The 21554-nt window shown below is 52.0% G+C and overlaps 7 protein-coding genes across 7 annotated transcripts; 3 read left to right on the top strand and 4 right to left on the bottom strand.

Annotated features, from left to right (window-relative positions):
• Nucleotides 1–319: 319 nt before the first annotated feature.
• On the bottom strand, nucleotides 320–3322 carry BD324DRAFT_624153 (ER-associated protein catabolism-related protein). Its single transcript, XM_022015665.1, has 10 exons — nucleotides 2947–3322; nucleotides 2461–2647; nucleotides 2205–2392; nucleotides 1986–2155; nucleotides 1837–1937; nucleotides 1721–1791; nucleotides 1543–1671; nucleotides 1386–1496; nucleotides 1175–1337; nucleotides 320–1122 (listed from the first exon to the last, which is right to left on the bottom strand). Exons 1-10 carry the CDS (start codon nucleotides 3031–3033, stop codon nucleotides 752–754), a joined length of 1578 nt encoding a protein of 525 aa, XP_021871996.1. The 5' UTR covers nucleotides 3034–3322; the 3' UTR covers nucleotides 320–751.
• A 1-nt stretch (nucleotide 3323) lies between these two features.
• Nucleotides 3324–5280, top strand: BD324DRAFT_624143 (hypothetical protein). The gene is made up of 4 exons (XM_022015664.1): nucleotides 3324–3705; nucleotides 3999–4055; nucleotides 4111–4175; nucleotides 4256–5280. The coding sequence occupies exons 1-4, from the start codon at nucleotides 3464–3466 to the stop codon at nucleotides 5035–5037; spliced, it is 1146 nt and encodes a 381-aa protein (XP_021871995.1). The 5' UTR covers nucleotides 3324–3463; the 3' UTR covers nucleotides 5038–5280.
• Nucleotides 5281–5336: 56 nt separating this feature from the next.
• On the bottom strand, nucleotides 5337–8635 carry BD324DRAFT_650544 (putative KEX1 protein precursor; the record flags this gene model as incomplete). Its single annotated transcript, XM_022018166.1, has 15 exons — nucleotides 5337–5773; nucleotides 5857–6070; nucleotides 6125–6205; nucleotides 6261–6506; nucleotides 6577–6691; nucleotides 6763–6899; nucleotides 6957–7099; nucleotides 7231–7279; nucleotides 7348–7416; nucleotides 7492–7559; nucleotides 7659–7803; nucleotides 7870–7930; nucleotides 7984–8079; nucleotides 8300–8369; nucleotides 8521–8635. The coding sequence occupies 15 exons, from the start codon at nucleotides 8633–8635 to the stop codon at nucleotides 5337–5339; spliced, it is 2046 nt and encodes a 681-aa protein (XP_021871994.1).
• Nucleotides 8636–10351: 1716 nt separating this feature from the next.
• BD324DRAFT_624131 (hypothetical protein) lies at nucleotides 10352–11502 on the top strand. Its single transcript, XM_022015663.1, has one exon. The coding sequence runs from the start codon at nucleotides 10505–10507 to the stop codon at nucleotides 11267–11269; it is 765 nt and encodes a 254-aa protein (XP_021871993.1). The 5' UTR covers nucleotides 10352–10504; the 3' UTR covers nucleotides 11270–11502.
• Nucleotides 11503–11704: 202 nt separating this feature from the next.
• On the bottom strand, nucleotides 11705–13385 carry BD324DRAFT_650542 (thioredoxin-like protein; the record flags this gene model as incomplete). The annotated part of the gene is made up of 4 exons (XM_022018165.1): nucleotides 11705–12301; nucleotides 12357–12708; nucleotides 12767–13215; nucleotides 13269–13385. The coding sequence occupies 4 exons, from the start codon at nucleotides 13383–13385 to the stop codon at nucleotides 11705–11707; spliced, it is 1515 nt and encodes a 504-aa protein (XP_021871992.1).
• Nucleotides 13386–16019: 2634 nt separating this feature from the next.
• On the top strand, nucleotides 16020–16890 carry BD324DRAFT_414583 (hypothetical protein). The gene has a single exon (XM_022012722.1). It carries the CDS (start codon nucleotides 16265–16267, stop codon nucleotides 16769–16771), a length of 507 nt encoding a protein of 168 aa, XP_021871991.1. The 5' UTR covers nucleotides 16020–16264; the 3' UTR covers nucleotides 16772–16890.
• BD324DRAFT_413754 (hypothetical protein) lies at nucleotides 16855–19720 on the bottom strand. The gene is made up of 11 exons (XM_022012720.1): nucleotides 18634–19720; nucleotides 18459–18567; nucleotides 17896–18407; nucleotides 17755–17835; nucleotides 17558–17679; nucleotides 17424–17486; nucleotides 17299–17370; nucleotides 17207–17244; nucleotides 17135–17154; nucleotides 17022–17088; nucleotides 16855–16966 (listed from the first exon to the last, which is right to left on the bottom strand). The coding sequence occupies exons 1-11, from the start codon at nucleotides 19328–19330 to the stop codon at nucleotides 16939–16941; spliced, it is 1809 nt and encodes a 602-aa protein (XP_021871990.1). The 5' UTR covers nucleotides 19331–19720; the 3' UTR covers nucleotides 16855–16938.
• Between the last annotated feature and the right edge of the window lie 1834 nt (nucleotides 19721–21554).

Genomic DNA, 21554 nt, shown 5'->3' with positions numbered 1-21554 from the left:
TGGTGGCAGTATCGACCATCTGCACATCTCCTTCTGCATCCTTCTTCTTCTTCTTGTTGTTGTTCTTTTGGTCTTTCTTCTCCTTCTTAGACTTCTTCTCGCTGACTGTTACCTCATCAGCTGGATCCGCCTGCGTTGAGGGAACTGCGGCTGAGCCAGTCTCGGCGGCTGCTTTGGCCAGCTTCGCAGCTCTTTTAGCTTCCTTCTTCGCTGCCTTCTTATCGTCTTGCACGATCGACATGATGTTTCGAAGTGAAAGGTGTTCGTTGTATTGACGAGCCAAGCTTCACCAAAACTTTTTCAGCCGGACTCTTTGAACTTTTTTTTTTTTTGGGAGAATGATTTTCGCGGCGATCGCCGAAGAATTTTGATGGTCAGCGAGCAAAAAAGATGCATTTTTGGGTGGTTTTTAGCTGAGTCAAAGGTGTATAAATCTATCAATCGCTGACAGCGTGCGGGATCGAGTGAGACAGCGCGACAGACGTCGAAACGTAGGAGCCTGCTGTTCAAATTCTCACTCTCCCCCTTCACCCCGACCGACTCGATGCGCGCCGCCTTGCGCTTACTCCTTTGTGGACCTGGTCGCACGCTTCTTGACTGTCGTCTCATCATCTGACTTCTCAGCAATGGCGGAAGCGGTGGCAGTGGCTTTCTCTTTGAGTTCAGTGGCCTTCTCCTTGGCCTCGTTGGTCTTCTCCACGACCTTGGCTTTGGCCTGTTTGACCTGCTTGGTGTGAGCTGATAGCCTTACTCAGTGAAAAAAAGAACCACTCACAACTGTTGGCTTGGAGCCGATGAAACCGAACAATCCGAGCAGCATGCCAATAGCGGTGAAGGCAACAGCAGCGAGACCAGCAGCGACATCAGGCATTGTCTTGATGGCGTGCATGTAGTCGGATTGAGCAAGATCTACTAGATTGAGCTCTACAACACTCGAAGAGTATCGATACTCACGGAGGAATTCGTACACTCTCAGACGGATCTTGTCCACGAGTCCTGATGGCTCCTCGTCCTCATCAACGGATCCTTCAGCAGCCTGCTCGATAGGCTTCTTGACGTGGTAGGTTGTCTTGGCAAACTCCTTGGCGTCCTCCTCGCTGTGTCCGACGTAAATGTTGTCAACTGCGAGGGAGTTAGAGCATGTTGCGGGCGGTTCGACATTATGTATGCTCACAGAGAATGTCCTCAGTCATGGTCCACAGCTCGATACCAATACCAGCAATCTTTGTAAAGTCAGATGGCGAGTTGTCCTCGAAGAATGATGGGTTGGCGATTTGTTTAGGAGCCCAGACACCCTTGTACTCGGGGTTAGGAATTCGAGGCGCGGTCCATTTGCCCTAATACACGAGTCAGCGCAAAACTCGTTGCCCACATGAGAAACTCACCTTGTATTCGGGATTCCTGATCTTGGGGGCAGACCACGGTCCGCAACCAGAAACTTCGTCGCATTTGGGGTTGGAGACTAGGGGGGCGAGCCAATCACCATCCTCCTCGTCCTGGGTGGTGTCAGTTGTTGGCGGATATATCCAAGACGCGACTCACATCCCACTCCTCGGGCTTTTCGGCGTCTGGGTCAGGGACCATGTCGGGCTCGTTCTCCAACCAGTCAGATGGCATGGTTGCCGCGGCGTCGGTGATCATCAATGGGGCCTCCTCATCCCAGTCGTCGGGCTGTAGGAGGGGTCAACTACGATTGACCAGTGAAAGACGCCCATCTCACCTTGGTGGCGTCAGGGTCCTCAATCTCGGCAATGTCGACCCAGTCTGAGGGCTTAGAATCGGTGGGGTCGTCTATATAGGGTCAGCTAAGCCATACGCCAAAATTTAGCAGCTAACCGATCTCCTTGGCGGGGTTGACGGCGGGAGTGAAGTCCTCCAATAAGCTACCTTCACGGGCAACTTCGTCATTAATAAGGATCTTGAAAGTCTGGTCAGGGCTACGCAGTGTCAGCGCTGGTATCAAATCTATGGTCAAATCCGCTCACTTGACAATCAATGTGTACAAAGCGGTCGTCTTGGTGATCTTGGGGGCTGGTGGTCTCTCCAAGTGTTTCTCCTCCCATTCGCCAGTGACTGGGTTTTGGTGACGGAAGATAAAGTGAACCTTGTTAGTCGCCCCGCACTTGTCTGGGCCGAACATGATGGTGAATGGGGTCTGCGGTGTATCAGCCTCTGTCTCGGGACTGTCCATGGCAACTACTCACCGCATCGGTGTACTCCTCGCCTGCACGAAGACCTTGTCCCTGTTCATCCGTGAGGAGCTTGATGTACGCTCCACCACACTCTAGACCCTTTTGCAATTTGACTTCGTATTGGACGACCAAGGGCTTTCCCTTGGGGTCAAGAGGTTCAGGGAACAATGTGGAGATGGCATGGTGAGCAGCTTTGGATTCTGAGAAGAGGAAGAAGCAGATCGCTTCAGTATGACAGATACGGGCAAGAGGGTATGAGCCAACTCACTCAGAACCAGACCCAAATCTCCTCGGATACCCGGATAGACCTCTGGCTCCTCTACTGCCCAAGTACCAACATAGGACATGATCTCATCTCCGACTGGTGTTTGCTTGGTAGCTTTGGATACTGTCCATCGAGATTGAGGAATGTCGCTGGTGAATTGCTCGATGAAGGGAGCTTTGATGTTGGTGGCCTAAGAACCGCGCCAGGGTGTAGAGCGAGGTGATCGTTGATGCGAGGATGAGTGGAGGAATCAAGAGGGTGGGAGAGTTATGTGAAGATACGAGAGGGTATAGAAGCGGGCACAGATAGGATGGATCGAAAGGGACAAAGGGTGATGAACAGGCATGGTCAGCTCGGTGTTACGACAGGATCGGTCAGGCCGTGAGCAGAGAAGCACGTAGAAAGAGCCAAGTGCTGAATGGATGCCCGATGGCCACCATTTACCCTCCCATCCAAGGGCCCGGGGCCTCTATTACGCGCTCCACTCACCTGAAAGACTGCCTGTTCAGCAGCAGCCGAAGCAGCGAGCATCAGAGCTCCAGTGCCGGCCATCGTGACCATATTGTGGGCTCTCATATTGTCAGATGAATCGTTTTCGTTTGTGCTATCTATATGTCGCTGAGGATGATTCCCTTCCTTGTGACCTCGAATGTGCACCTCCAGAAACACGAACTCCAAAAGATGTCGAAAGTCACCAGGGGATCTAAAGGAAAGTTCCACCGTGGCAACGTGGAACTGAAGTCACGTGGCAGCTTTTAGAGGAGGGATCAGATAAGGCTTATGAGGAGGGATTTGATTCCGTTTTTGCCATGCGGGGTGACGGAATAAGCGTCATTTCCCAATCTCATTTCATTTCATCCACTCGACCGCCATCCCATGGGGCAAGTTTAGCCAGCCAGCCAGCCATACATACAGGACGAACCTCTTCTGAATCGATCTTGCCTCCTGCTCAAGTGTCTCTGCCCCCCCCTCCCCCCCTCTCATCGCATCTTGTTGCTCTCACGCAATGGACGCCGATAAACCATCATACGCTTCTACCCACTCACACCCGACTCACATTGACATTCCAGCTCCTGAACCTACGGCCTTGGCCCCAGAAGACGATGCTGAGAATCTGTCGCCCTTTCCTGGTCCTTCAGGGACCAGACCACCTCCCGCGAGAGGCATTCTGAAGAACGGTTTCAGGAGACCGTCTGCTGTACTGGAGGATATGAGCCCTGCAACGGATGCTCAGCGGAATGCGGAGCAGTGAGTGGCGCGGCGGATCCTCATCGACCGACCGACCGAGCGACCGTGCGAGCGACGCGAGAGGAGTAGGGAGGGCGTGTCATACAGTCATAAAGTCAAGCGATATCGCTCGCTGTCTATTCAAAGATCACGTCCTCTCGTCCTATCGTTCTATCGTCCACTCAACTGGGTCCAGATGATAATGCTTGCTACGATCTGTCTCTCAGCGTCCCCCGACTCGCTTGCATTGGAGTGCCGCCCCAGGCCTCTGACTGCTCGACGTTCCTTCGCACCAAAGCTGACACCTCTCGCAGTCTCAAATGGGACGAGCAGAATATTCAAGAAACGGAAGTTCAGAAAGACTCGTTGATGTAAGTGATGCCAGACCTTGGTCCGAGTACTCTTACGCTAATCAGCGCTTCTCAGGAAGATCACCGAGCCAAAGACACCGTACGTCCGATACGATGCAGAGAACGATCTCGTCTTGGGTGGTGAGTTTCTCTTCGTCGGATCTACCTCTCGTTCTGCATCTCTGATTGACTCTCCCATTTTTTTCTCTCGTCACCACCAGACGTTCCTGCATTTGATCTTTCTCAAGATGGCCCTCAATCACCTCAATCGTCCACTCACTCCAACAATCTCACCCCTGCATCTCCCTCTACGGCCCGTAACACCGATGTCAATGCCCGTCGGTCATCCTCTTCCACTTCCTCTTCACGTTCCGCTTCATTCTCCCTCCCTACGAAAGATCATCCTGTCCGACCTGGCGGAGGAAGAAGTCCTTCGCCTCATGGCTCCATTGCCTCGTTAAGATCCAACAGCTCGAGCGGACATCAACCGAATGGCGCCGGTGGTGATGCGTCGACTGGGGCTCATTCTCAGTCGAGTAGCGGAGGAGGAGGAGTAGGCGGAGGCGGAGGCGGGTTAAACGCCCTTGGGATCGGGGGTGTACCTGAGCCCATTGCGATGGGAGCGACTCAGATGAATACCGCTGCGAATGCCGGAGAAGTCTTTTCAGACTCTGATGAAGACATGGACGAAGAGACGAGAGCGAGACACAAGGAATTTGAACGAAAACGTGGGGCTCATTATTCCAAAGAAGCGGCATTCGCGATGCGCAAAGCAAAGGAATTGTTAGCAAAGGAAGATGATGAGGAGGAAGAGGAAGACGCTGAGGGCGAAGCCCAAGGCGGCGAAACAGCTCGAGAAGCGGAAGAAGCGGATGACGATGAAGATATGGAGGAAGTCGGTCGAGAGGAGAACAGAGCAGCAGCAGCAGCAGGAGCAGGTGGCGGACCTTCGCTGGCTAATGGTGATGCCCATCGAGGTCCCAATGGCGATACGGGGGCGTGAATGTGAGGTTTGGCCTCGAGGACGAGCGAAACAGCGGTTCTTCACTGTCCGCTGGGTGACAACCCTTGTCCTTGCCCTGCTTTTCTCTGCTCTAGCTTTGATATAAACAGTTCCGCTATAGCTTCAGGATCGTTTTCAGCCTTCGCATGTTGTGTATTCCTTGTGTTTGTTCCCAAAAGTGACGAAAAAGACCAACCAGAAATGTATGGAGATGAATGAAAATGATTTGAGAGACATGAATGAGGTTGGGATGAATGCATCAGGTGCGCTCTTCTCCCTCGAGCGAGCGAGAGACTACCCTATCGCCCTTCGTCGTCCTCGTCTCCTAACGCGAATACCGTCTGTCCACCATGACTCGAGGTCGGGCTATCTGTCTCTACGGATCTATGACCTGCTCGGGTACTCTTGCCTTTGCCCTTTCGACTGGATCCGCCTCCACTTCCCGAAGTACTGTGCCCACCGTTCCGCCTCGGTGTCCTTCTCTTTCTCTCGCCGCCGGGAGAATCTGTATATTCGTACCCTTCTGCCCTTTCTATATCTTCCAATTCGACTCGTTCGCCTGACCCTAATGGGATTCTCTCGTCGTAATCATCTCCATCTCCATTCATATCGTCTTTCGAGAGACTCATCATGCCTCGACGTCGAAGTTGACCTTTACGACGGAAGTAGAAATAAATAGCGACGATCGATAAGAGGATCAGTAAGATGAGTATGGCGGATCCGGCATTGTACCAAGCTACGCGCAACAAGGCGAAGAAGAAGGGTCAGCATGTTGGGTATTCTTAACTATTGTCATAGCCGCAAGTGCAAAAAACTCACCCTCCCACTCCGAATCACCACCTTTGAGTAATGGAATCCCAGCGGCGGCGGTACTCATCGTCCCAATGGCAAGACGATTCTTCGTCCCGATTTTTGAGCTGGATGAAGCCAGCATGCCAGGAAGCAGACTAAAATCAACCTTCATGAATCGCGTGATCATGTCATTCGTTACGTGGGGTTTATCGAATCCAACCATATGGGAGGAGTCGAGGATCTATAGTCAAGGCTGTCAGCAAGACATCTCATCACGACTTCCGGTTTGAATCACCTTGGCGTAAGTGAGATTTCTTGTGTTGACCCATTGTCCAACTTTCGTCCCGTTCATTGACCAGTCCATAAAGGTAGAGTTCTGCAAATTATGTCAGACCCCAGGCGCAAGCAACCTTGCACTACACTTGACTCACGCCCCATCCATCGACGCCCTTCCATCGCATATTCTGGATCATCTCTTCTTGGCCTTTATAATTGCAGATCAGATCGTCCGCCCCCGCAAATATCAGAACTTCTACGCCGGCCTCTAGAATCGTAGGAAGATACACGACAGACGCAGTCGATGTGCGCAACCGCAATTCGGCGCCGACTCGACCACTACACTCCGTCCAAGCTGTATCCTTCTTTTCAGCGTGAAGGCTGCGAATGACTTCGGGGCTCTAACAGGGCCAGTGATCAGCAACCTTTCATTGGAGAAAAATCAAGGACCACACGTCAATCGCTACTCACACGCAAGAACGAATACACCTCTGTCAGATCAGGTGGCCAATTCATACCGCAAGCAGGATATTCGTCCTGTAACCGGACATCGTAAATGTTCATACACATCCGCTTGCCATTGAGCCTGGGGCGACGTGTCAGTCAAAGAAGCATGCCAGGAACAGCGGTCCACTGAAACGTAAACACATCACTCACTCCTGAGTGAAGGGCTCAGTCACAGCATCCATGACCGACTGACAAACGCCAATGTTGATGGGGGTGTTCATCGGATCAGTGTATCTTTCCATTTCCTCCATGCAACGCGACAGGCGCTCTTCGAGCTTTTCAGCGTCCTACGGGGAACAATCAATTTTGACTATACGATCACATGGTCGAGGCGTGTTGCTCACCTTGGATCCCTCTTTCAGGAGCCCCTTTTCATAAGCGAAATGGGCGTAAGCTGGATATTGTCGTATTGGGTCTATCCATCCGTTCCCAATGGCTATGCCTTTCATGTTGAAGCCCTGTGGAGGGTTCTTGATGAGCGCGTCGGCTATGAGCGTCGTCAGCGGGGCAATACTCAACGAGCATAGCGTTTGTTCGTGCGGAATGAGCCCCGCACTTGCATGGCTGGTCGAGGAAACGGCGCCAGGGCGAGGGAGGGCGAAGCTGCTTGAGACTTACCAAAGTACGGGATGTATTGGCCAGCGAATGACTCTCCGCAGAGATACGTCTGCGGAGTTGGTCTGTCAACGGCATGCGCGCATGCTGCGGTATCAAAAGCGAAGCGGAAAAGCTTACATCTAGTCCTTTGAGCTCTGGGAAGACTTTATACAGGTTTTTGAGAAACGTTATGAGGTGTTGAGAACCCTACGAGGTAGAAGCGTGGTCAATTTCTTCTGCACGGATGGAATGTTACGCGTTTGAAGAAGAGTAAAAATTCACTTGGTCCAGCTCGTGCAGATATCCATTGGTCGGAACGTATGAGAAGCCCGTACCGGGCGGTTGGTCGACTGGTAAATGAGTCAAAGTCAGCCCGTGGGCTCAGAGACTGAGAGAGACGAAGTGTCTCGCTGTGCTTGCCATCGTAAGGTAAGTGCACGGCGACTCACTAAACACAACCGTTGCGAATTCCTCCCATCCTCCTTCCACAAGTTTTAACTCGACTTTCCCCGAAGTTGTCTGATCGGCAGGTACCGTCCTGAATGGACCTATCTCCATCAAAGCGCCATCGAAAGATGAGCATCCCGGTCCACCCTGAAGCCGTGGCATATTTTATCAATATGGCCCACACCTTCGATAGACAGGTAAATAACGCCTCACATTGAACCACAAGACCAGACGTTGTCTACCGGCTGATCGTCTCGCTTTAACCATCAAGAAGCTTTTGAACCCTATCAGCAAGTCCTTCCGTATATTTGGGAAACAGCGGCTCACTATAGCTCTGCATCGCGTCCTGTACTCCCCTCTCCTCCTCCACCTGCTTCACCAGGATCGGACGGTAATAAACCGGCATAGAGGTTGACGGGGTGTCTAAGAAGGAGGGGCGAGGCGTCAGCGCACATCCAGGCGGTTTGGAACTTGAGATGTGAAGCGGATTGAGGGCCGAGAGCAGCGTTACATAGCGCTGAAGCAGCTCATTGATATGAGGCCCATCCCGAGCTCTGACACCTGTTCGAGGCGCGGTAGAGCTTTCGAAGTGCACGCCAAGAAGGCGAAGGAGGCTGCTTTTTGATGTCATCTTTCCACTCACGTCGGGTGCGTCGCTAGATTCGGAAGACCAGGTAAAGAAGGGACGAAGAAATCCGCTGCGGAGGGAAGGTCTGAGAGAGAGCACAAGAACAGAAGAGAGAGAGAGAGTCAGCGCTGGGGAACTCATGATGAGATTCTGAACTGAGGAATGCGAGTCGGAACCGAGCGGTGGGCATGGACGAGAAGTGAGGTGGTTGGAATTAGTTGCCAGAGCAAACGTACTGTTTCCCTGTCTGGCCTCGAATGCTCTAGACGATGATCCTTCGTCCGATCTACTCGTTTGGCTGTCATCCTCTGCGTAAACATTAGAGAGCTGGACACGAGCTCTTGATTCCATAATGGCTGGATTTTGCGAGATTCGCAGGGGAAGAATATCCAGAGGTGCGGGGGATCGGGAGTGATCTTATATTGCTTCCCGTACTGAGAGCAATCTGATAAGCACGCTTTTACGGCCTATCGTCTTTCTGGCAAACCCACACCAGCTGATGGAAGAGAGGCTGATGGGCTGGTGAGATGGAGTAGCACCCGTTCATAACCTGGAAGTGGAGGGGAAGGGGGTTGACGCGCGGAGATTTGCCAGTTCGAAGGCTACCACGTGACATGGACGAGTCTTCGTCTACTAAACTCTCCAGCTGGGGGAGGGGGTGCTTCTCACTCTGCATTGGCTTGACGGCGTTGACTCGAGGAGACGACGATGGGGGCGGGACCTCTGTGACGACTCATTCATCGCCTCCATTGAAACATACATGCATCGAGACGGATTAGCAAAAGCGTCCGTTGGTCCACGCCAACCCCGGCCAAAAGCTAAAGAAACTTTTGCAGCGAAACTCGCTTCTTCGCTTTGAACAAACGAAGGAACGAACGATTCGCCTGTTCATCGCACACACCTGCACGTACAGAGATACAGACGCCTTTTGAGGTCAAGCACCAACCTGACCAAGCATACATATGGGGAAATACAAACTTGTATCGAGATCGTGAGCACCCGATCCTCGTAGGATATATACTGAGGTCGAGTTTCCTATATGATCAACGAGACATTAATCCTTTCGTCTAGTGTGAATACCTCCCAGGACACAAGTGTAGTCATGGCCATTTCAATGAATGGCTCTAGATTGCGTGGCAGTGGGATGGTCCATTATATTTTTGATCAAAGAAAGAAAGAAGAAGAAGAAGAAGAGGTGGGCGTGCTGTTATATACCACCAACAATTTGGAGCGGAATCAAATAAAATGTTCGAACGAGAAGAGAGTGGAGGTAGTTCAGATTTTTGTTCTGTTCTGAGATACCGACTATTATCCATATCTTTGCATGTCCAGATGACATACAGGTCAAGGTCAGGCGGACCGAACCACAAGCCTAAAGCCAGTAGATCCAAGGGGAAGAAGAAGCTACATCATCCGCCCGCCGCCGAACGACCGGTGTCTCTCAAAGATGAAGAGGACATCGAACACGAGGGGGCGTCGTCGTCGTCGTCGTCGGATGAAGTGTTCGAGTCGCAGCTCAGGATCTCCGAACGACAAGTGTTGGACCTAGTACGGACTGCTTTGGAAGCTACAGTGACGTCGTCTGACTTTGCTGAATCTTGTCAACGGATCAAGAGCCTCCTGTATGATCGACAATGGTTAGCGGTGTTTACGGACCCGGAGCTGGTCAAAGTATACGCTGGGAAATGGGTACCGAGTCGAGCGTTGTGTTATCGCGATTTATTCTGGAGCCTGAAGCAGATCAGGAAGTCAGTAAGAGGTCGATGTGGGGTGCAGTTGCCTCACGATCAGGAAGGCAGAGGAGGGACTGCTGGGATTGAGAGGGGACTAGCTGGTATATCTATGGAAGAGGGATCAGGCCAAGCTTGGCATTACCACGTCTTGTCCCTTGGAGGTGGAGCAGGATCAGAGCTACTGGCTCTTGCTGCGGTCCTGGACCCGAGTATGGAGGAAGTCGATCATCACGGGCATGCATCGAGGCAAGAAGGACACGAGGATGATCGTGAGGCTGTTGAGGCAAACGACGAGCCGGGTGAAAGTGGGAGCGACGACGACGACGACGACGACGAGGAGGAGGAGGAGGAGGAGGAGGAGGAGGAGGCGGCGGAGAAGGATACAAATGCTCTTGACGACCGCTCTATACCACCGAGCAATGAAAACTTCGTCTCGCCTGGATCAATCGACAAGAGCGCCGCCGAGGCCCAAGCCGCCTTATCACCTATGACCTCCGTCATTCCTCCTTCGGTGCCCACGGTCAAATGGACAGGTGTAGATATTGGACCGTGGTCAAGCGTCTTACAAGCCTTCCACACCGCCATCAAGTCACATTGGAAGGTCCCGATCGAGATCGAGTATATCGAGTTGAACATCCTAGAGGATACGAGGAACATTGTCAATGGCAGTGGCAACACCGCACATCCATCATCATCATCATCATCATCATCATCACCACCACCACACCCACCACCCTCATCGTCGTCGTCGTCATCGCCTCTTTCAGACTTGCTCGAGTCTTCTTCTGCCTCACTACCCCCTCACCTCATCACCCTCCTATTCACCATCACTGAACTCTTTACGCAATCTAGACAACGCACGCTGGCTCTCTTACGATCTCTCTCGGCTTGTCCATCTGGGACGTTGTTCCTAGTGTGCGATTCAGCCTCCGACTTGGCCGATTTTGAATTAGGCACTCAGGGAAGAAAATGGCCAGTCTATATGATATTAGATATGATCATGGGTGTCAAGTCGAGTCAAGGGACCAAAGCGACATCATCATCTTCCTCCTCCACCACCACCACCACCACCACCACCTCCTCCTCCTCCGCCTCCTCCTCTCCCTCGGTCTCTGCCTCGTCTGAGCCCACCTGGGAGCTCATTCACTCTGAAAACAGCCGATGGTATCGATTACCAGATGGATTGGGAACCCATTGGCCAGTCAAGTTGGAAAATACGAGGTATTGGTCGAGGTTGTACAGGCGGGTCTGAGCCGGAGGGTTAGAACCGAAGGATGAGAGACTAGTCAGGGCATAGTGTAACAGTAGCCATCATCACCTCACGAATCATGATCATGTGAAAAGAACATCATTTCTGTCGAAGTATCTTTCTTCATTTCAGTCTATATTCATTCAGCTTTTGAATCTGCTGCTGCTGAGAAGAAGACTTGGCATGGAACCGCAGCGATGACGTTTTGATTCTGGAACCGCTGGGCTTAGACGGACTTGCTGTACCATGCGTGTATGAAAACATGTATATGTGCACGAATATGTCACGCTAAAGCTCTACAACAGTTGAAACAAACTATGGAGTGAACAGCGTTTAGAACGGGAAAAAATGTATGTCGTCCTTTTTTTCAATATCTCGCGCCTCTCAGCTCTTATCGAGCTTGACATCACCTTCTGCGGTGGGTGAGAGCGCTCCCACTCAACTTGCTATCCCCATGCCTCGTGTATCGCTCAACCCGAACCCCACTCTCTCATTTCTTCCTTCTCTTCCTGGACTCCTAGCCGGTGAATGTCGAGACGATGGACCCATGTACCGAGGCAGAGGTAATGTCCGACTGACAGGATCAAAAGCAGCCGCCGACGGTTGCTGTTGCCCGGGTCCAGTCCCAGATCCAGCACTGGCGGGATACGATCGAGGTTGATGATATTCTCCCCTTTCATTCCGAAGGATCTCTACACTTTGTCGTGGATAATCTCCGGGCGGGCCGCCCGATCGACGATCATAGGAGCCTGAACCAGACCTCGAACCTCTCATTTGGTGGCTCGACAGACCGTGATCGAATGGGGAAGCTCTATCTCCATTCCCTAGAATCTCAGGTGCAGGTGCGTCTGAACCGGGAGTCACGGGTAGTTTCCCGCCTGCTGAAACATCTGGATGTCCATCGGGTTCTAGGGCCCTCGCGCGGTACTCGGCGTGCTCGTATTCGCCTTTGGAGGGCTCATGAACGTGGATGGTGGAAGTAGGTGACGGCGCAGTGGAACCGATTGATTCGCGGCGCATAATATTTTGCAAGAGCTGTGAAGATCGTCAGCACCTTGTGCTGCAGACTCTTTGGGAATTCCAATCTCACCTTGACAAATTCCTCCACGCTCAAAGCCCCACTCGCTGCCCATCGGCCTTGAAAGACGAAGAATGGGATACCAGTGACGCCTAGCCGCCGTGCGACGCCGTAAGCCCGGTTGACTTCGTGATCATATTCGTCCCCTGCGAGCCAAGTGAGAGCCTCTGAAGTGGTTCCAAATAGGCCATGCTTGACGCCGAGCTCAGCCAAGAACGCGCGATTTGACGTATCGACTGGTGTCGTATGGTACGCGAGCATGAGGTCGAGACAGAGTTCGAGATGATGTGAGGGGTGTCGTAAGAGTGCGAAAGTTTGAAGGCGATGTGATAGGTGAGTAGAGGATACGAGACCTTCTCGGCACCTTGAGAGAGGGACAAGAGACATCAATCATTTGGGTCTGATGGATCGGGGAGACTCACGGTGTGATGCCAACTTGTCTCAATTTTTCCTCGGTCCTATCCATGAAAGCCTCTGCATTCTCTCTTGAGCCGTACTTTGCTTCACGATAGAGTGATCTCTGCATTGGCTTTTCAGTCAGGTGAGGGTTGAGTTGATATGGTAACATTCGGATCAATGGGTGAATAGGTGCCATCGGTCGATGATGATTGTAGATCTCGATGGCGAGGAGCAATTGGCGCATCCCAATGAGAGAATGTTGACATATCGGATCGGACTGGAGGGATGTATCAGCGGGATGAACGTCTGGGTCAAGGCGAGGTGAAGATGGCACGATCACGCAGCAAGCGATAGCAGCGGCGGCAGCAGCAGCAGCAGCCGCCATCATATGAAGTCGGACCGCGGTCGACCGGAAATCTTTTTTGATGGGCGAAGGCGAAATGTCTACGCCAAGCCAAAACGTCCCACCCAGCTACATCACGGAATAGGGAACATAAAGAGAGAAGGAAAGGGTATGTCACTCACCGTCACGTCGATCCTCAAGTATTTAGGCCCTGGGCTTTCGGCCTCAATGCTGCTGTAGACACTACTGCTGCTCCCTCCAGAATCATGCCGTCGCATCTCCGTGTGCATCATCGACATGTCGGATGAGTCAAGCGGATGGGAGGATGATGAAGAAGATGACGAGGATGTGGAGTGAAGTTCCGGGTCCTTTTTCTGTTCTCTTTTGAGTGGCGAGGTGTCTATGTGATTCAATCACGCTCGCTCACTCGCTGCTGCTCTTTGGTCTCAAGTGACCTATGCTGAAGGATATTGGTATCGGGCCTAGATCTATGCTGTGTACGTCGTTCCGCTGACTGTGTAAGATTTTATTTTTCCCCTTCCCCCCCCCCGGGTCGCAGCTGACCCAGCGTGGCGTTTGACGAGGGGCCGAACAAGATCTGCCGCTTTGGTGCAAGTAGGTGTTGGTGTTGGGGCTACAGGTTCCCGAGAGAACGGATGGATCGGTGTCGTTTTTAATGGCCGATCTTGATGTGCGTGTTGCAGATGATGTACAAGTTACAGATGAGATGGGGTGGGTGCTTTGTGACTTGCAACTGAGCCAAGCAAAGAACCAAGGGGGGGGATAGTCACCGCCCAACCAAAAATCCCGGGCTTACGGCTCTCTCTTTCCCACTTTTTTGTGTTTTGAATTTGAATTTGATTATAACGATCCCAAAGGGAAAAAAAGGAGAGTAGACTGAGAGATGCCCGTAGTCCGGATGAAGGGGGGGAGATATAGCCGATTATAGAGGATGATAAAGTGATAATAACAAGCAGCGCAGTCGGCAGTGGAGGTGGAGGTGGTGGTGGTGGTGGTGACAGCGACCAGTGAGCGAGTGGGCCAGTGGCTTAGTTTCTGTAGTGCTGTATGTACACTTTGAGCTACAAGTGTGTGAAGAGTGGGAGGTGAACGAGAGGTAGGTGGGCTGTATCTCCCTTTTGACTCCGACGGAAGAATATTTCACTTGGCACCCAAGAAAACCTTTTCGGTGAAGGGCAGTGAATCGGCGATGTCTCGGTGTGCGTCGGTCTTCGCCGTGATAACCAGAGCGAGTGTGTTTGGGGGTGGTGTGTGGTGTGATGAGCGGCTGCTGATGATGATGATGATGATGATGATGAGCAGCAGTCTAGATTCCGAGTGGATCAAGTCCGGTGATGGAGAATGAAAGAGAGAGAGAGAAGAGAAGTGTTCGAAATACTCCCTCTGTCGGCCGGGTCCGCGGGCGTAGCCAGTTCAAGTCAAAAAAGCAGTGTCTAACCCCCTCGCTCCTGGCCAAGGCCCAAAACCTATGATGTATGATGTATGTATGTATCTATGTAATGGAAAAAGGTGCGATCGGGCAAACACCCGTTCGTCTTTTTTGTACTGTCTGGCGTCCTGCTGTTCTTGCCCGGGTGGCGCTGGAGAGGCAATCTTGCAGTGGCGGCGACGACGGGTTCTGATTTTTCGGGCAGAAGGGGATGATGGGAAATGTATCGGGTTCTTAGCGTGGGGTGATGCAGTGTTGTTGGGTTGGTGGTGGGTTAGTTGGTAGGGGCTAGATCCCGGATATCCTCAGCTACAAACTACGGCTGTTCAATAGCGAGCTAATACAAGAAGATCGGGCGGCCCGCTTGGTATTTTTGGGTTCATAGAACCTCCCATCCCATTTGGTGAATGACGCAAGTCCAGGCCCAAAAATCCAAATCATCTCGGTCTCCGGTTTTTACGGGATGGAACTCGGGGCTGAACTTCTCCGATCGCAGTCCCACCACAACAGCCTATGTGACGGAATCAAAAACAAACTACAGCGTACGTTGTCCTTCCCTTCGGAGGCAATTTAGAACAGAACAGCCCGTGGTCATAGGCCACATCTCATTTCGTCATTCCATACATACATGAACATATATCATCTATCATCCGTATAGTCATGGATGCAAGGAGTGCCGCGGATAGACCGATGCACCCACACACACACACACACACACTCTCTCTCTCTCTGTGGGCATGGCGTGATTTGGATCTTCATATTAGGGAACAACACCACGGAACGGCTCTGAAGCGATTAAAATCATCATCATCCATTATCTGGAATAGTTTGTAAAATAAGATTCAAGAGGAGAAGCGGGGATCGCCGCTTTGGTCCCTGTGATGAGGTGATATGATGCCCGGGGGTGGGATCCCCTTCCCCGGTGTCGTTCGTTTGGGCAAGCAAGTTCGGAGATGAGAGAGACAAGGTCAGGTCCTGCCCGCGCTGGCTCCAGCTGCTGCTCAACAACATCATCATCACATGGGCGGGCGCCTACTTGCCACCATCAACCTATCGGCATTCCATCGGAGTAGTGGGTGAGCAAAGGAGACCGAGAAGACGATCTCATCTCGGAGAGACGGAAGGAGACGGTTAAATCGGCTCAATTCCGTTCCATCGAGCAGCAGATCTAGCACCTCGGTGCACTCCGCCATTGCAAGCACACCCGCGGCCGCCGGACGGTTCACATTCCCGGGCATGGGCTTTTAGTTTTTTCGGGCATCAGATCCCCAGATCCTTTTTCCCAAAAGATATGTCATGATGAGAGGGGTGTGTTGTCAAGTAGCCTAATTTATAGGGAGGCTTTGTTCTGAGTGAACCGACGACGGAGAGATGGGCGAAAGGCGACGGAACTGATCTCACAAGGTTTCGCAGACGGGTGGTGCGCCACGATAACGGGATCAAAAGACTGACGGTGTCCGTTCCGTCGAAGCGGGAGGAGATATATACAGCGTTTGCGGGCATTCGTAGTTTCCGCACATCAGAATAATAATGGGGCGTGAGAGCGGAAAGATGGGGGCCATCAGATCAGTGTCTCAGCGGATCGATCAGAGGCCCGCAGGGATGGCGAGGCTTGTCCGTGCGCAGTGCTCCTAGTGGTGTGAAGCCAAATCAACCAGCGGTCAGTCGGTGGTCTCGCATCATTCACGTCAATCGAGACAATACATCCAAAGGTCTGATGGCGATGAAATGCAAAATGATGCAATGAAATTCCCAAAAAAGAAACACAACCAATCGAGATGCTCAGTGGACCCTCCCAATGTCCCTCGCCTCCTCCCTCAATCCACTTCGTCTCCCCCTCCTTCTTCCCGGGTGATCCTCGGCGCTGCGACGGTGATACCGCGCGGTCGACCCTGTCCTTCGTCCGTATTCGCGGGATCGTCATCTCCCCGAGGTAGGTCTCCTAGAGCGATCGTAGCTCGTCGCTCGGGTCCCGTCTCACCGATGCGAGCAAGAGGCGATGTAGATGTGGATACTCTAGACGACGGAGAGATCAGAGTCATAGGCGTACCATTCTCGTCTGGTGTTCCGCCTGCGGATGTACCAGTCGCAGGAGACGACGGCCGCGATTTCTTCCCGAACCACCCGTGTCTCTCCTTTGACGAGGTATCCGCGTTCAATCCCTCCTCATCCGGGACGGTCGAGCCATTCATCTTGGGTGAACCGGCCTCGGATGATTCAGAGGGCGACGAGTGAACATGGACAATTTGACCGTCTGAATCGCGCTTCATACCTGAGACTGCCATGGGGATAGCCAGGGCGTCTCGCAGTTTGTCCTCAACAGAGATTGTCTTTTTGGTGCGTTTTGATCTGAAACGTGGGTGACAAGGTCAGTCGGGCTTAAAAGTGCGAGTCTGCGAGCCTCACCCCTGCCAGATAAGCACAGCGGCACTGAAAGAAGCAGGTCAGCGGGGCAATAGGTGGGAAAACTCGGTCCAAAACCCACCCGATACCGCAGAGAAAGGAACACGGGATCAATGTACCGGTAGTCCAAGGTGGACGAATGTGCCAGTCTAGACATATGAGCACAATGTACGATTCGTACGGGGTCTGGCTCACTCAATCCCCACATGCAGCCGCTGAGTAGACGTCCGTCAGCTGTGAGTCTAGGACCTTCACTAGACCACTCACCAAAGCAATGCTTGGAAGAACGAATTCCCGTCCATCAACTAGCGAGCCGGGACGTCAGCCAAAATGTTAAGGATGCGGTTCAGATGCCTCACTATCGTATTCCATAATGCCCACTTGATAGGGAAAGCCGTATGCGTAGCAGTCGCGTGAGGTCTGTACCACGTCTGGAGAGACATATCTTAGGAAGTAACACAGGTGTAAATGCAGCTTGGCTCACCTGAGATTTGCTAAATTTCACTTGTTGATATTGTAGTTCCTCTTGCTCTTTGTCAGACAAGACCTAATGGGTGTGTCAACCACGAGTTCACTCGATGATGATGAGGATGACAGAAGAAGTGCCCGCTGACTCACCGAGACGTAATCCTTGGCTTCCTTTGGATCTGGAAGATCATCCGGATCGTCAATGGGAGGTAGACCTTGAGCTTTTCGTCGTTTGTGCGTTTCCACACGGAGGTGCCAGATTTTTGCCATTCCTGAAACAGTCATTAGGAGAATGAAACAGAATCCCTGGGCTCCGAAGAGCTAGCTACAATGATTTTCATACTCACGATACGTGTCGATGACTCGCCACGGGACTAAGCCAATACCAGTGAGGGTGAACAATCCATTCTCGATTTGACTGCAGCGTTCTGAACCGGTTACGTATCAGTCTTAGGACGTACCTAACAACGTAGCGTTTGATCACTTACCGACCCATAGATCTTGCACGTATTTTGAGCTCGTAGGTATCCAACCGAGCAAGAACAAGACGATACCTGCTCCCCAGAACGCGACGAGGAAACCATAGATGGCTGTAAAAGCGCCCATGGGAGTTTTCAAAAACGTCCATAGACCTTTACCGAATCGACGAAGTTTATCACGTTTCGAAGATGAAATCAAGACGTGCTTGACGTGCGCGTCGAGTAAATGATCCGATTTGACCTCTTCTTCTATCCTCTTCATCTGTTGATTCAATTCTGACGTGAGTCCGGATCTCGTCTCTTCTTCGTTGTCATCTTCGTCCGTCGTCAAAGATGAATGGACAGGTCTGCCAGTCTTCGAAGTGGTGGTCGATGGATCTGTAGGTGACGATGGAGCTTCTGGGATCCGTCTGAAGCCTGAAGCGGAAGGAGGGAAGAGCTTCGAAACGGTGGATCCTCTATGTCGACGGGTTGATCGGCGAGATCCTGCACCCGCTTTGCCTTCTTCAGCCGTGCTAGAGCTGTAGGGTGTCAGCGGGATGGGACTTTCTACCCAGACGGAAGAGACTCGCCTCGGTACATTATCCGTTTGGTCTGGTAGGATGACTTCGGGTCGTCGTGACCACAAGCCCGGCAGGTTTGGAAAGATCAATCCGTTCGACATGTTTTGGAGGTGATTCACTTGGAGAGCAGAGTCAGCATAACGAGCCTGGTATGGAGCCTCTCAGAGGCATCTATCTCACTGACCTGTTGCGACTTCATCGTCAATGACGTCCAGGACGCCCACCACTTCATCGTGTAATTCCTCTGGCTCTCCTCCATCCTCACGCTCGATCTCCACACTCGCAGGTGTACCTGCTCTTTCATCCCCTCTACCACCTTCCAAGCTTTGTCGTATACTATCCAACACACCCCTTCTCGCTGAACTTGCTGATCGACGTCGTTTGCCATCGATACCACTGCTTGATCTACGCCTTCGTTCTGAAGCTGTTCCTGTCCGTCTATCCTCTGGTGTCTCGACCCGAGGGGATGGTAAGGATGGAGACGGATCGATATCCTCCGATACACTTTTAGATCCCGTTCCAAACTCCTTTGTTAGGCCGCTGAGTAAGCCTCCTGAGGTAGCAGAGGAAGAAGTAGTGTCCCTAGGAAACGTCCCTGTCGCTCTGGCTGAACCCCGACGAGGAGCTCCTGGAGGTCTAAAGCTGACGGATACGGTGTGCGCTCTATGTCTCGATGAGGTACTTGCAAGGTGTGCAGATGATACAGGTGAAGGGGAGACGGGTGATGGGGAAGCTGGTGAACGAGTCGAAGATGGAGGTAGACCATCAGCTAGAGGAACGAGGGGCTGAGAACGAGTGCGAGTGGGACCGGCGGGAGGAAAGTTGATGGTGCCGTTTGGAGAAGTGGAAGTGGTTGGGTCGGCCGATGATTCTGTCGGCATGCTGGGCGAAGACGATCACACAGATTGCTTTGAAGTTTGTAGAATGGCGAGCCAAAGTGTTTGCATGCGTCCGATGGGACCTTCTGATGCCCTTCACGAGGAGAGTGTCTAGGTTTTGAGATCTGGTAAGAAGAAAAACAGATTATTGTCCTTCACAAGGGGCGAGACGGCGAGATCCCGGATGGAATTCGTGCTTCAAGCGTCCGTACAAACCTCCAAAGAGGGATCCAAGATGCGAGAAAGAACGCTCTCGTGCACCTCCACGATGCTGAAAGGCGATGGGGATATATATGGATCGACAGTGATGAAAGGATGCTTGAATTGTTGTTGATGCGGCTGGACAGATTATTGAAAAAAGAAATGTTTCCAGCGGTGGCAGTTTGAGGCGCCGTAGATGTCAAGGGTGCCGGGGGTGCTTTAAAGGCGAATCTTGGGGGTTTCAATTCGAGTGAAGGCTAGTCAGGTGGGCTACAAGTTGCCGCGAGAGTATCATGCAGAGCTATCTGTGATAGAGTGTCTGACGTTTCAAGCCCAGAAGATGGTATATTCGAATCATGAGTATCACTGATTTGCCACGATGGCGGTTCTCGCTCCCGATGTCGGTATCACGGTGTGATTCTCAACGGCATCAAAGTATTCATGGGCATATGAGCTATAGGGCCAAAAGATGGGGAGGCGTGGCTCGCTGGCCGTATACGAACCGTCCCTGATCATGGTTCTCGTCGTCGTAAATGTGAAAGCATCATGTTCGTTGATGCATCTTCTGGCGCACATCTTATCGCTACGCCCTTGACGAGTCAAGCGGTCTCTTCACTCGTTTCGCGTGGGCATCTAGAGCACGCACAGGATGATGGTGGCGGTGGTGCGGAGGGGCAGGGATCCCGATATCGTTTGACGGTCGATCTGAAGGGGTGTGTTGGGGTTCCTTCCCGACGAGATTATGAGGATATGACAACTCGACAACACCCATTATGAAGCAATGTTGAAAGGAGTGGTTTTCGCAAGCTGTTCGACGATCATGCAGTGCATGGCTCTCTGACGACGCTCGAGGATCACCTTGGGGATCAGTTAATGTACACACGCCTGCCACACTCATCTCAATTCATCGCTGGTGCAGGTATCTGTGGTATGTGCCTAAGCTTTTACCCTAGGTCACTTTGTCTGCATATCGCAGATCGGTCCAAGTGATCTTTAATGCTTTGTCTATGCGCTCTGAACGCCAGACTTGCTGCTTCCATCGCCATGAGATTATTCGCCACCCATTCCAACCGGTCGCCACGTGGCCGAGTCGCGTCCTAATATGAAACACATTGTCGAGGTCATGTGGACCAATTCATCCATCTGGGACTCGCCATCTCTCTCTTGCGACTATCAGCTGACCAAAGTTCGATGCACAACTGTCACATGATAAGAGAGAGGAGAGCGAAGAGTTCCCTTCTCACGGTAGTCATTGCTGACCCCGGGTCCCTCTTCTTCCCTTCGCGTCTTCGCGTCTCTTCCTGACATTCTACCATACCATCTCATCTGTCACGAGAATCCAGCGAAGCTTATTGACCTGCTATTGACTAGTCAGCCCGCTTTGCTTGCTTGGTATTCTCTGCGAGAGATCCGCGTTCTCGAGCCACTAGCTGTCTCTCTTACGCGATGCTCTTCCTCCCTATCCCTTCCCACTCCTTATCCCTCGCCACCGTTCTCCTCCTCCTTCTCCTCCTCCTCCTCCTCTCCACCACCATCCTCTCTGCCTTCCTCATCGCCATCGGAGTGTTGATACCTGGTGTATCGACCTTCCTACGTGACCTCTTCCATCGAATCATCATCCGATGTATCGGTGATCGAGAAGACAACGGCTTCAGATGGTTCGGGCCAATGCCCAATAATCTTGAACCTCCCAAGACGGTAAGTTTTTCCAGACCGCGCCAACGACCATCTCGTTGTTGTTGTTGGTGGTGGTGGTAAAGAAAAACGCGAACCACGCTGAAGAAGCGCCTCGTCATTCTTAGCTCAATCCACTACCTCCTTGTTGTCCCAAGATCAACTCGCTTTGCATCAACAACAACTGTTGGGCAAACCCCACCGGTATCCCATCTCGACACTGGGCACAATCGCCTTCTCCAAAGCTTCCTCACCTCGCCTATGTCAAGCACACAGACGATGACGAGTGGTCACCTGGTTTCTTCCCAAGTGAGGAAGATGCTCAGTACATCCTCATTCAATCTTTTATTGC

This window comes from Kockovaella imperatae, assembly GCF_002102565.1.
Source record: "Kockovaella imperatae strain NRRL Y-17943 chromosome Unknown BD324scaffold_5, whole genome shotgun sequence".
NCBI classification, from domain to species: Eukaryota; Fungi; Basidiomycota; class Tremellomycetes; order Tremellales; family Cuniculitremaceae; genus Kockovaella; species Kockovaella imperatae.
The sequence above is the reverse complement of the archived record's forward strand: the minus strand, read 5'-3'. Positions and strand labels throughout refer to the sequence as shown.